The 13,078-nt window shown below is 45.3% G+C and overlaps 1 protein-coding gene across 1 annotated transcript; it reads right to left on the bottom strand.

The window, feature by feature from the left end:
* Positions 1-344: 344 nt before the first annotated feature.
* LOC116523450 (4'-phosphopantetheine phosphatase-like) lies at positions 345-8,811 on the bottom strand (the record flags this gene model as incomplete). The annotated part of the gene is made up of 5 exons (XM_032238568.1): positions 8,614-8,811; positions 3,099-3,181; positions 1,790-1,998; positions 1,404-1,587; positions 345-437 (listed from the first exon to the last, which is right to left on the bottom strand). Coding segments are annotated over exons 1-5 (732 nt in total), but the record flags the coding sequence as incomplete, so codon positions are not given.
* Positions 8,812-13,078: the final 4,267 nt, after the last annotated feature.

Here is a 13,078-nt window from a genome sequence, read left to right on the forward strand (position 1 = left end):
GGAGGGCAGACGAAGAAGGGGACAGCAGAGAATGAGGTGGCTGGATGGAGTCACCGAAACAGTCGGTGTGAGCTTGAATGGACTCCAGAGGATGGTAGAGGACAGGAAGGCCTGGAGGAACATTGTTCATGGGGTCGTGATGGGTGGGACAACGACTTTGCAACTAACAACTAGATAGGTAGGTAGGTAGGTAGGTAGGTAGGTAGGTAGGTAGGTAGGTAGGTAGGTAGGTAGGTAGATAGATAGATAGATAGATAGATGATAGATAGATAGATAGATAGATAGATGTTTAACTTAAGAGCAATCCATAATTCAAATGCTGAATTGCTAGGCAAAAATGTTACCTTGGTTTTGGTAAGCAATGCTCCGAGGCCCCAGAAAGTCCCGCCTCCGATGGAACTTCCGCCAATCCATTCAAATTTATCTTCCGTTTCCACCTATCGAAGACAAAAGCAGATTCGTGCCTAAATCCCACCGCTATCACATCCATAAGGACGTAAGTGAGTCTTTATTGCAGCCTGGCGTTGAATGGGCCAGCAGATGTATTTTATTGTAGCCCCCCTCATGTTTCGTGATCCAAATTCCGACGCTTGGCAACTGATTCATATTTATGATGGCTACAGTGTCCCGGGGTCATGTGATCCCGTTTTGCAACCTTCAAGTCAAGGGGGAAGCCTGATGCACTTAATGACCAGGCTACCAAACTTAACTGCAATGATCCACTTAACAACAGTGGGGGGGGGGGGGAAGCCATCAAATGGGGCAAAACTCACTTAACCCATGTTTCCCTTAGCTGTTGTGGCCCGCCAGTGGAGCTGGCAGCAGATTCGGACAGTGAGGAGGTTGGGGAGGAAGATGTTGGAGGCAGAGAGGGGGCCAGAGCCATCCGACAGTTAACAGCTGCCTTCGGAGTCAGACATCAGTGGGGCAGAAGAACAGCTGGAGCCTGTTCCCAGTGTGCGCATGCGCAGAGTGTCCAGATGAAGGGAAGAGTTAAAGAACAGGGGTCGACTTGGGAGGAAGGCCACAGGTGGACGGTGAATGGCCCCTCCCAGAGGAAATAAAAGAGGAGCGACAGGGGAGTGGAGTTTGCAGGAGACAATGAGTTCCCTTAATTGGTTTGTGACTCCCCAAGACTCCTTGCCAGGTTTTGCAGATATCAGCCTGGCAGCTCTCCAAGCCAGAGAAGGTCTGTGACCATAAATCCTCCCTTGAAAAACTTTACTGGATGTAAAGGAGCAGAATTCACAGGAAATTAATAAAAGGGGTTTTTGTCGGGACCAGGAGTTTGCTTCCGGCTCTCGAGAAGCCTCGGTCAGAACATTAGCAATGGAAGTTTGGGGCTCCATTGTGCTCCTAAGCCAAGAGTTACCTGTATGTTGATTAAACCAACCTGTCCTCACCTTGACGATCGAAACTCCGGAGCCAATGTTGACCAGCAAGTAAGGGAAAATGTGGGGATGGTTCATCTGAAACCTGAACTCGGGGTCGGCATCCTTCAGGTAGACGAAGGCCTCGTGGGGGATGTTCTTGAGGACAAAATTGCACCCCTTAATCAGGCAAGTCATCACGTCTTCTTTATCTAATCTACCCGGAAACCAGGTAAGGAAAACAGCAAGGCCGTTAACAGCTGCAGAAGCAGCTCATCACTTCCTGAAAAAAAGCCCCGTTGAGTTTTTTTCTCCCCAAATACGTATAAAATTTTTTCTTAGTTGCAACCAATGCTCTGAAGGAGGATTCAAAGGTGGGAGATTTCGTATGTACCCCAAAAACAGGCACTCGCACTTACTTTAATCCCAGCTTCTCCTCAATAAGTTCTTTGAATTTGTACGCACCACCCCCCGTGGCTTTGATGACTTTCGTTTCGGTGTTGACGAGGTGGTCTTTGATGAAATCCAAGCAGGCTTCGATGTAGGTGTTCTCGAATTTAATGAAATGGAGACGGGCCGTGATCTCCTCCTGGACGGTGATCTCGTAGGGAGACTCGTGTTCGACATCCTTCGGGGGAATCGACAAACAGAAAGGTTCAAAGGGTTCCTCTGGGCCGAACGTCTCTCGCAGGGTGGGGAAAAAAATCAGGTTAGCCCGTCTCAATGTCAGCAGCTTTTAAAATAGCTGGACTTCAACTCCCAGAATTCCCCAGCCAGCTGCTGGGCTAGATTCCATTGGTTTTAAACAAGGTTGCTGAAAACTAGCAAATTCATAGGGAGGAGACTCTTAAATCTCTGTTGCGGTCCCCAGGCGGCCTGCGGAGCTGGCAGCAGAGTCGGACAGTGAGGAGGTTGGGGAGGAACATGGGCCACTCCTGGAGTCCGGGGAAGGCTCGGATGAGGGCTTTGTGTCGGAGGCAGAGAGGGGGCCAGGGCCATCCGACAGTGATTATCTGCCTTTGGAGCTGGAGATCAGTGGGGCAGAGGAACAGGGGAGTAAAGCTTGAAGGTGATTGGCCCCTCCCATAAGATATAAAGGAGGAGCAAAGGCACGTGAGCTTTTGCAAGAGGCAACTTTGTTCGTTCTGGTCAGTTTAAACTCTGAAGCTCTGTTTTGACTCTGTGCTCTGTGGAGCCTTGCAAAGCTAATCGGCAATTAGGTCTTTGGCAGTGTTTCAAGGAAGATAAAGGTGGGTGCTAATCAGCCTTATCCCGAAAGCCTTTGACAGACTTCTATCAGACTCTTTACAAACTATTTGTGACTCATTACGGGCTGAATATATGAATATAATTCACAGCCGTTGAAATAAATAGAAGGTTTTGGGGAATAAGGGTGTGCTTTTTACTGCCTCAGGGAGCCTATGTCAGAACAATCTCAGAGATTGTGAGCCTTTTTTGTTATCATACTTGGGCACCTGTCATCATCATCATCAACGATCCCATAATCCCTTGCAGGGTGGAGTCTGGCCAACTGAATGGAGCTAGAAGAGTGTTTTAATGGCCAGATGCCCTTCTTGTCGCCAATGAGGAGTTTTGTGCAGCAGGTATATTTTCATTGTGCCCAGAGAGAGAGAAATAGCACCTGAGCCCCTGGCATCTCCCGCTCCAAATCTCTCAGGCTGGCGGTTTTGAGTTTCAAAGACAAAATGGGAAACAGAGGTCTCTTACCTTGCACGACTGATCGAAGGACTGTACCCTGGCCACTTTATGTTGGACGGTGGAGTAGTAAGCCAACTTGGCCAGCGATCCCCCTGTTGGCAAAGGAAACCAGGATTGAGAAAAAGCAAAATCTGGGGCACAATTGACAGGACTTCCTTGCAAAACTCAAAACGATTTGGATCACGGGAGACGGCATATTTGCTCCAAATGTCTGAAGTGGACGAGGCACACACACACACATCCTTCTTGTGCAATGCCAATCCAGACATCACAAGTCTTGTCCCTCAAGAGGTCTCAAGAACTGGGCTAAATGGTGAACAGCAGTAGATATATTCTCAGTGTGCCCGGAGGGAGAAATATCTGCCTCTACCCAGGATCAAACTCACGGCCTCCTGATTGTGAGGCAAGAACTCTACCTTTAGCCACTGCACCACTCCAGCGGTCTCTATTTATGCCTATTGGTAAAAGTCTAATTCAAAAAAAAAAAAAAATCCATTTTCCATTTCCCCTCATTTTGCTTTCTTGTCTCTAAGTAAAAAAATATCCCTTGCTTAGAACTTCACAATTTCTGGAGATTTTTCAAGGTTTAACCACCACGGGCCTCATCTTCCAGATGGATGGACTCCAATTCCCAGAATTCTCAGCAACGCTGACTGGGGGGGGAGGGGGGTTCTCCTTAGTTCTAGGTTGGATCTCTGAGAAGTTCCCATCGGTTACTTCTGGGTGTTGAAGTCCCCACAAGTCACTGGAGATCATGATGGGGAGGCCCTCTCTTTCCTGTTAATTGCCTTAACCCCTTCTTCAGCAATCAAGCAAACTACGAAAGACCTCCACTTGCAACCGTTCATTTAGCGACCATTCAAGGTTACAAAAAAGCAACTTAGAACCGTTTTTCACACTTACGACCGTTGGCGCATCCCCATGGCCACATGACAAAAAAAATCAGTTGCTTGGCAACTGACTCCTATTTATGACGGTTGCATATGATCCCCTCGGATAAGCAAAGTCAAGGGGGAAGCTATTCACTTAAAGGTAAAGGTTCCCCTTGCATATATGTGCTAGTCGTTCCCAACTCTAGGGGGCGGTGCTCATCTCCGTTTCAAAGCCGAAGAGCCAGCGCTGTCCGAAGACGTCTCCGTGGTCCTGTGGCCGGCATGACTCAATGCCAAAGGCGCACGGAACGGTGTTCCCTTCCCACCAAAGGTGGCTCCTATTTTTCTCCTTGCATTTTTTACGTGCTTTCGAACTGCTAGGTTAGCAGAAGCCGGGACAAGTCACGGGGGCTCACTCTGTAATGCGGCGCTAGGGATTCGAACTGCTGAACTGCCAACATTTCTGATCGCCAAGGTCAGCATCTTAGCCACTTATTCACTTAACAACCATCTAACTTGACAACTGCAGCAATTCATTTCACAACTTTGGCAAGAAAGGCTGTTAAGGAGGGCAACAGAAGTCTTGGGCTCAACTGTGGTCGTAAGTCAAGGACTAACTGTATGTAGGCAGAGAACAAGGAAAGAGAGAAAAGGACTGTCTTTACTTTTAATAAATTCACTTAATCGGATGCTTTCTCTCCCCCACCCCACCCCTCTGCTCCTCATCTGACTTTCCACGCTGCCAGTATTGAAACTTGTGATTTTATCAGGCACGAACCAACGTCCAAGTTCTACTAAACCAAGCCAGGAGTAACTCATAATTCATGTTTTCCAAAGCCAGAAAACGGGTTGAGAACTTTAGTCAGAGACAAGTATATTGCACAAATAAATATGGCACGGAGTAATTTATGAGCCAACTCATAAACTGTGGGTGTAGGTAAAAAGCCATATATATCTATATACACATAAACAGAAAGAGGAATTTTAATCAAGATAATCAGCTCCACACACTGGACAGGTGTGCGTGCATTCCCACTAAAAACCACACAGCAGGATAAATTCACTCAACATACAAATCTGGAAAAAAGGAAGGCGTGTTTTGAACATGCGATCACAGACCACTGAGTCCTCGCGGAGAAATTACAAGATCTGATGCTCCATTCTTTCAAGCCAGGAGAAACACAGGTAGTCCTCGACCACAACTGAACCCCAAATTTCCGTTGCTAAGTGAAACATTTATCGGTTTTGCCTCATTTGACGAACTTTCTTACCGTAATTGTTAAGTGAATCGGTGAGGTTGTTAAGTTAGTGACACGGTTGTTAAGTGAATCTGGGGATCGCATGACGCAGCAACTGTTATGAGTTTCAGTTGCCAAGTATCTGAATTTCGATGAGGATGGCCATGGTCGTAAGTGTGAAAAAGGGTCTTTCAGTGCTGTTGTAACAACAGTCACTAAATGAATTGTCGCAAGCCGAGGACCACTTAGTGAGGGAATTAAAGCCATAATTGCTGGGCTCATGGAGCAGAGTAAGCCAGAGTAGGCCGTCATATTTCTGGTTTAAGAGCAGAAAAGCAAAACTTCAAAACAAGCCTGTCATGTCGGCCTCCTCCTGCTGTGCCCTTAACTTTCCTGCCTCCTTATCACCAGGTGCCAGCCACGCCAAACTCAAGGGAATATTTGCACATCACAAAATGCCAACTGCAAAAGCACAGAACCCGTCCCCTGGGACATTTCCCGTCCTGTGACTTCTCTACCAGAAATGTTTTGTTGACGGCCAGCAGGAAAAAACCAATAGACAATGAAAATGTCAGCCTTGCTCACCAGAAGTTTCTCCTGAATTTTGTCACGTTTATAACCCCACCTTTTTCATGCTCAGCTATGTAATGTTTTTGGGCGCAGAGTTAAAAGTCGTCGTATCAAGTCAGAATTAGATCTCCTAGATCCCGAATAAAAAAAATAATACATAAATCAGCTTGGAAAAGGGAAGGCATGTCTTGAAAATCTTGTCAAATAGGGGAAGGAGCCTCTGAGCTCCATTTTATTCCGTCGGCCAACTTCTTGTGTTATTTATATGACGCTGGGTTGTATCCAGGGAGGTGAACTGTTGTGCCAAACCGAACAACTAGCAGATGTTAAATTAGAAAGCTAAAAAATGTTGCACTGATCCCTGTGAGGCTGGTCTGAAACTCCACAAGATTTGGCAGGGTTCATCCTACACATAGCTGGAGCTGCTTCATGGCCTGCTGAATAAACCACAATGGAGTATATTCTGAGAAGAGTCAAACCACGGCTTGCAAACCCATCACAACCCAATAAGCAAAATCTATATACACTACATGAAGGCTTTGCGCTCCCAGCAACACAACCTTCCCAAAACATAGAAAAAGGCAACAGATCCAATTTATTTTTCATTAGTGACAAATTCGAGTAATTTAGGAAGGGAATTCTGAAAATAAACAGGCTGACTTCTTTTTTTTTTAAAGGTTTATATAGCTATTTCTTTCATACCCACTTTAATTTGGGACAGAGCATTTCCACATCAATGCAAAACTTTAAAAAGTAGTGGTTCAGTGGCTAAGGCGCTAAGCTTGTCGATCGAAAGGTCGGCAGTTCGGCGGTTCGAATCCTTAGCGCCGCGTAACGGAGTGAGCTCCCGTGACTTGTCCCGGCTTCTGCCAACCTAGCTGTTTGAAAGCATGTAAAAAATGCAAGTAGAAAAATAGGAACCACCTTTGGTGGGAAGGGAACAGCCTTCCGTGCGCCTTCGGCGTTGAGTCATGCCGGCCACATGACCACGGAGCCGTCTTCAGACAGCGCTGGCTCTTCAGCTTTGAAAATGAGATGAGCACTGCCCCCTAGAGTCGGGAATGACTAGCACATATGTGCGAGAGGAACCTTTACCATATATACATATACATACATACATACACATACATACATGTATGTATGTATATGTTTATGTTTATATTTAGATAGAGAGATATAGAGATCGCTCTCTCTCTCTCTCTCCATAAACACACACACACACAAAATCTCTCTCTCTCTCTCTCTCTTGTTTTTAATTTATGTTCTCAGATAATCTGCAACTTAGGCCTGGCCATAAATAGTAAATAAACATTAACGCGAAACACTTTGATTTTATATATGTTAGGTTATGAGATTCCTGGAAGCCAGGGAGAAAATGACTGTGGTCTTGTTGTATCCGGGTATTTTCTCATACAACAAGACCAGCATATATATCAACGTTGCCAAGACAATCTCAATCTCACATGGATATATACATATACATATACATATACATATATATATATATATATATATATATATATATATATATAGGCGTATTCGGGTCTTTTCCCGTGTAAGATTGACAGTATCTTGGCGACGTTTCGACGAGGTCATACTCGTCATCTTCCGGCTGGTGACTTTGGCTTCGTGCTTGTGCGAGCAAAGTGTGATCAGAGCTCGCACAAGCACGACGAATACGCCAAGACCTGCATACCGGTACCCGTGAAAATCAGATAGATAGATAAATAGATAGATAGATAGATAGATAGATAGATAGATAGATAGATAGATAGATAGATAGATAGATAGATAGATAGACAGACATACATACATACATACATACATGTATAATTATATAATTATTATTATTTTAAACAGTCATTTTCTTCCGGGCTTCTAGGGGTCTCATCACCTAACATATGGCCTATATTTGGAGACATGTTCCTTCCAAACCTCTGGGGGGGTTGTTATTATTTTGGGGAGGGGGGAATATTTTTTTATCAGTTTCTTTGGTGGGGGAGGGAGATTTTTTTTTTGACAGTCCAGGATAAATTTTAAAGCTCCCCTTTTTGGGGGGTGGGGGGGGTTGATTGGGGTATCTATCCACCCCCTCAAAATTTGAGGAAGGGTTTCTGAGGGATTTGAAGGAAGTCTCACTAGACAGCCCCCCCCCCTCAAAAAAAACTGGTTATTGGGGGGAACTAAATGTGGGAGTGCAAACAAAGGGGGGAAAACCCTTTTTTTTCTCCCCATCGAAAAGGGGGGGGGCAATTTAAACCCATATTCCCCCCCACAGGCAACTAAGGGGGCATTTCCCCCCCTCAAAACATAAAACAAAAAAAAAGGAAGCATCTTCAATACATATTTCCTGCAAAAGAGGGAGGCATGATTGGGGGGTCTTCCCCCACAAAAAAGGAAGCCCCCTCATTCCCTCACAAAAAAAAACCACCCAGGATTTGTTTATACCGTCTCCCTGTTGCCCCCCCCCGTGCCCTGAAATCCAAAAGGACGCTGGTCTTCGTAGTTTTTGCCGGGTCCAAACCTTAGGCAAGGGCGAGCGCGAGAACTACCGCTCCCATCAAGCGTCGCGCCAGCCGGCCCGACGCAAAGCACGTCGGGAATTGCCGTCCGGCTTAGCCCTCCTCAGGTTGTCCCGATGAAGCGCGGGACTATAAGTCCCGGCGTGCCTTGCGCGGCGCCTGTTTTTTTTTTTTCTCTCTCTCTCTCTCTCTCTCTTCCCCCCCCCTCCTTCGCTTCTCTCTCACCGCCGCCTCAGTGAGGGAAAGGAGGAGGAGAAGGGCGAACGGCGGAGGCGGCGGCGAAGGAATCGGGGGGTAGGGAAGGCGCCGTGGCCGGGCTTACCGATGTCGATGGCGAAGCGCTTGGCGTTCTCCAGGTTGCGGAAGATCTCGTCCGGCGGCAAGGTGATGCTCTTGTCCAGCCGGCCACCTCCGCTTCGCCCGGCCCGCTCCGCCATTTTGGACGCATCGACCCCGCTCGCTGCGCGGCCGGCCTCTTTAGACATGCAAATTTATGCGCATACGTTTTGCATGTTTTAATAGCAGGGGAGGGAGGGGGGGAAAGGAGGCGGAGACGCTCAGCCCTGCCCTCGAGTGGGTGGGACGCCGAGCGGCCCCGCCCACCATCGTCTGAAGGTCCGCCCACGTAGCTTTAGCCTTAACCCTTTAAAGCCCCGTGGGAGACCTCATTGCCATCTAGAAGCTTATATTTTTTTTAAAAAAATTATGGGAATCTTTTTTTTTTTTTAATAAAACGGCCTCCTGATTTTGGTACATGGGTTCACACAGCTCTCCAATAGTAGGAATGGGGGGGGGGGGCGTCCCACTTTGAACCTCAATGAGGTCTTGGCTTGAAGCAACTGAAAACCAGGCCAAGAAGTGTGAATTTAATTTCCCTGGGAAGGTGACATGTGGGTTTTATTTCCCCCCCCCCCTTGATTTCAATGAATGCAAATAAAACTGGATTCTCTTAAAATCTCCTTGCTGAGGATGTGGTCTTTCTGGGTTTATCTATCATCTATCTATCTATCTATCTATCTATCTATCTATCTATCTATCTATCTATCTATCTATCTATCTATCTATCTATCGTGTGTGTGTGTGTGTGTGTGTGTGTGTGTGTGTGTGTGTGTGTGTGTGTGAGTGAAATGCCACTCACACATCATCAGGAAATCTCCAGAACCGCAAAACCTTCAAAATTGAAATTTGGCACATATTTTCCTCTTGGCTTCTAGGTGCTCGCTAAGAAAGGATTTTTTAAAATGACCATCGGATCATTAGTATTTCTTATATGGTAATTAACACATTCTGATGCTAAGGAGTTCTACTCCCCCTCCCCACTTGAAAAGAGCTCTGTTCCAACTGCCAGTTGCCTCACATTCCGTTTTACCTCAGTGCAAACTGGCAGATATTACCTCAGGAGTGGCCTGGGGCTCTTTACAGTACTAAACATCGGTACCTCACCAAAATGTCTATGCCTTCTACTTCAAGGCGGGAGCGATATTCCCTTACGTGTTTCAATCACCAGCCACCCCTGAGCCAACGGAGTGGGCCGGATTTCTCCTGCATTGCCAGATCACATCGGCGCAAAGCACGAGTATCCAGCTAGTTATGTGAATAAACCCGACTTAATCGCATTTCTAAATATACTTAGAATTAATTTTTTTACAAAGCACTCTTTTTTAAGGGATTCAAAACTTGCTGTCTGAAAATGCAAGAGTTTTTTTTTTAAGGTGCTTTTTCCATGCAAGAAATAAGGGGATAATCGCAATATGAGTACACTTTGGTGTGAGGAATTTAAACAGAAGGAGCAGCTTGATTTGATTTCCAAATAAATAAGTAAAAGACAGAGCGGAAGTCACACCTACAAAATAAAATTAAAAACACAGGTTATCCTGGGGAACTCCTTGCCACTGGATGTGCCAACAATCACACATTTGGAAAGAAAGTGGGTGAATTCCAACAGAGAAGACTCTGACCAACCGCTAGTCAGGATGACACAAATATAAAGTTTAAATTTCAGGACTGCCATCTGTCAGAAATGGGTAAGCAGGATCTCCTGCTTGGGTGCGCGGGGTTGGACTAGATGACCTACAAGGTCCCTCCAACTCTCTTAATCTGTTGAAAAGTGTATTTGACTGTACCCTAATTTTTGTTGGCATGAGAATAAAGGGTTTAAATTAGAAGCCATGCACTTGTATCTTAATTGTATGTTACTTTTTATTCTTTCAAGTGTCTTTTATGGTGCCTGTTGTTTTAAAAATATCTACGTTTTTACAAAAAAAAAAACCTTCGTTTTTAAGCATTTTTTATTAAACTAAACCCTTTTTTGTCAGTTCTCCCAGTTCACCGAATTTTAGCTGAGATTTGAACTGTGGGAAACTGTCATAATTACGGAATGGAAAGAGACCTTCGCTGGGTGGCTGGGTGCAAATCTGATAGAGTAAGTTTGTCATTTTATATTTGAATTTTTTTTTTTAAATATACCAAGCAATCTGCAAACAGAAATCTTTCCATAAAGTGTATTAAATTAATTTAATTAAAAACAACAATGTTCTTTTGCAACCTTATATTAACCACGGTTAATATATTATACAGTGTACAAATGCAATCAATGAATCAATGATAATTCTAAATTCGTTCTAAAACTGCAAAATTAACTTGGTGTTTATTCCCATGTTTTTACGATACCCTAAGCTACGATGGCTGAAATGATTTCTTCATTAAACCACAATTGGCTACACAATTAGGAGTCTCCCACCCATAAAAAAAAGAGAATAACAGTTGGAAGGGACCTTGGAGGCTGTCTAGTCCACCCCCCCACTCCCAACTTATCATATTTAGAAGAAGACACTTGGAGGCACAGAAATGGATGAAAAACAGGTTTTTATTTATGTTTTTTCTCCCCCCCCCTTCCTTGTGACTGTGTGTAAAAGCTTCAATTGTGCCCCCCCCCCCGCTTGTAACGGGGGGGGGGGTATAAACTTCAATGCATATTCACATCAACATTTTCGTCCTGTAAGGACAGTAACGCAAGTACATCTGTATTTGCACCCCTCCCCAGCAAAAAAGAATGAGTGGAAATACAATTTGTACACCCTCCCTTCCTTAAAATCCTTCGTTCAACTTTGCCCGAAGAAAACCAGCCCATGGGGCTGTTACCCTGATTCCTATAAGGATGGCACGACTTAACTTGGGCCTTTATCCAAAAGCCTTTGTCCAACTGTGTGAACGTAAGCACTCCCGTTGCAAAAGCAATATTTCCGAAAATATTTCCCAAAATATTGCATTGCAATAGCCTTAAAATATTGCATTGCAATAGCCTTAAAATATTGCATTGCAATAGCCTTAAAATATTGCATTGCAATAGCCTTAAAATATTGCATTGCAATAGCCTTAAAATATTGCATTGCAATAGCCTTAAAATATTGCATTGCAATAGCCTTAAAATATTGCATTGCAATAGCCTTAAAATATTGCATTGCAATAGCCTTAAAATATTGCATTGCAATAGTCTGCATCATCTTGGCAGATAAAGATGATGTTCAAATGTCATAGAACGTCTGAAAAGCTTCCCTTAACGACAAGATATGGGAGGGAGGGGGGAAGAGAAGGGAGGGAGGGAAAGGAAGAAGGAAGGAAGGGGAAGGAGGAGTAAAGGAAGGGAAGCAGTGGTGAAATTCAATTTTTTTTTTTTACTACCAGTTCTGTGGGCATGGCTTGGTGGGCCTGGCAGGGGAAGGATACTGCAAAATTCCTGTTCACACCCCACTCCAGGGGAAGGATATTGCAAAATCCTCATTCCAACTCCATTCCGGGGGAAGGATACTGCAAAATCCTCGTTCCCACCCCACTCCAGGGGAAGGATATTGCAAAATCCTCGTTCCCACCCCACTCCAGGGAAAGGATATTGCAAAATTCCCATTCCCACCCCATTCCAGGGGAAGGATACTGCAAAATCCTCATTCCCACACCACTCTGGGGCCAGCCAGAGGTAGTATTTGCCGGTTCTCCGAACTACTCAAAATTTCCACTACCGGTTCCTCAGAACCTGCGGAATTTCACCCTTGAAGGGAAGGGAGGAAGGAAGGAAGAGGGAGGGAGGGAGGGAAAAAGGAAGGAAGAAGGGGCAGGGAAAGAAGGGAAGGAAGGACGGAAGAGGAGGGAAGGAAGGAATGGGGAGGGAGGGGAGGGAGGAGGGGAAGGGAGGGAGGGAAGAGAAAGGAGGAAGAGGAGGAAGGAAGGAACGAAGGAAGGAAGAGGAGGGAGGGAAGAGGGAAGGAAGGAAAGGAATTGGGATGGAGAGAGGAAGCAAAGAGTCCCCTTCGGGGGAAAAGGGGGGCATATAAATGTAATAAAATCAAAATCAAATCAAGACAGGCAGGAAGGAAGGAAATGGGAAGGGAGGGAGGAAAATAGAAGAGAAGCAAGCTTAACCCTGACATTTTTAATTTCAACCTCTGGGTTTACCAGACATGCTAAAGCATGAAAATAAAAACCTTTGCCCCCATAGTAGCCAGGCACAGTTAAGGCCACCTAACTTTGCTAAAATCCAGCAAAAAAAAAAAAAGGAGAATTTTCTGACAGGGGTCCGAGAAAATCTCTCCCCCCCGCCCCCTCTTCCCGAGTCCAAAAAGTCTTCCAGCCTTGATGTGGTCTTTTCCAAGTTGGTCCCTTCCACACAAGCTGCGTTCTTGATCAGCGTTGGCGTAAGATTGAGGGCAGAAAGATTTAAGCGCCCCGGGATCCGCAATCTGCTTGCAGCCAAGATGCCGCCATTCCTGTTTTCAGGTGGAAAATATTCTCCC

Source organism: Thamnophis elegans, unplaced genomic scaffold (assembly GCF_009769535.1).
Source record: "Thamnophis elegans isolate rThaEle1 unplaced genomic scaffold, rThaEle1.pri scaffold_319_arrow_ctg1, whole genome shotgun sequence".
Classification (NCBI taxonomy): domain Eukaryota; kingdom Metazoa; phylum Chordata; class Lepidosauria; order Squamata; family Colubridae; genus Thamnophis; species Thamnophis elegans.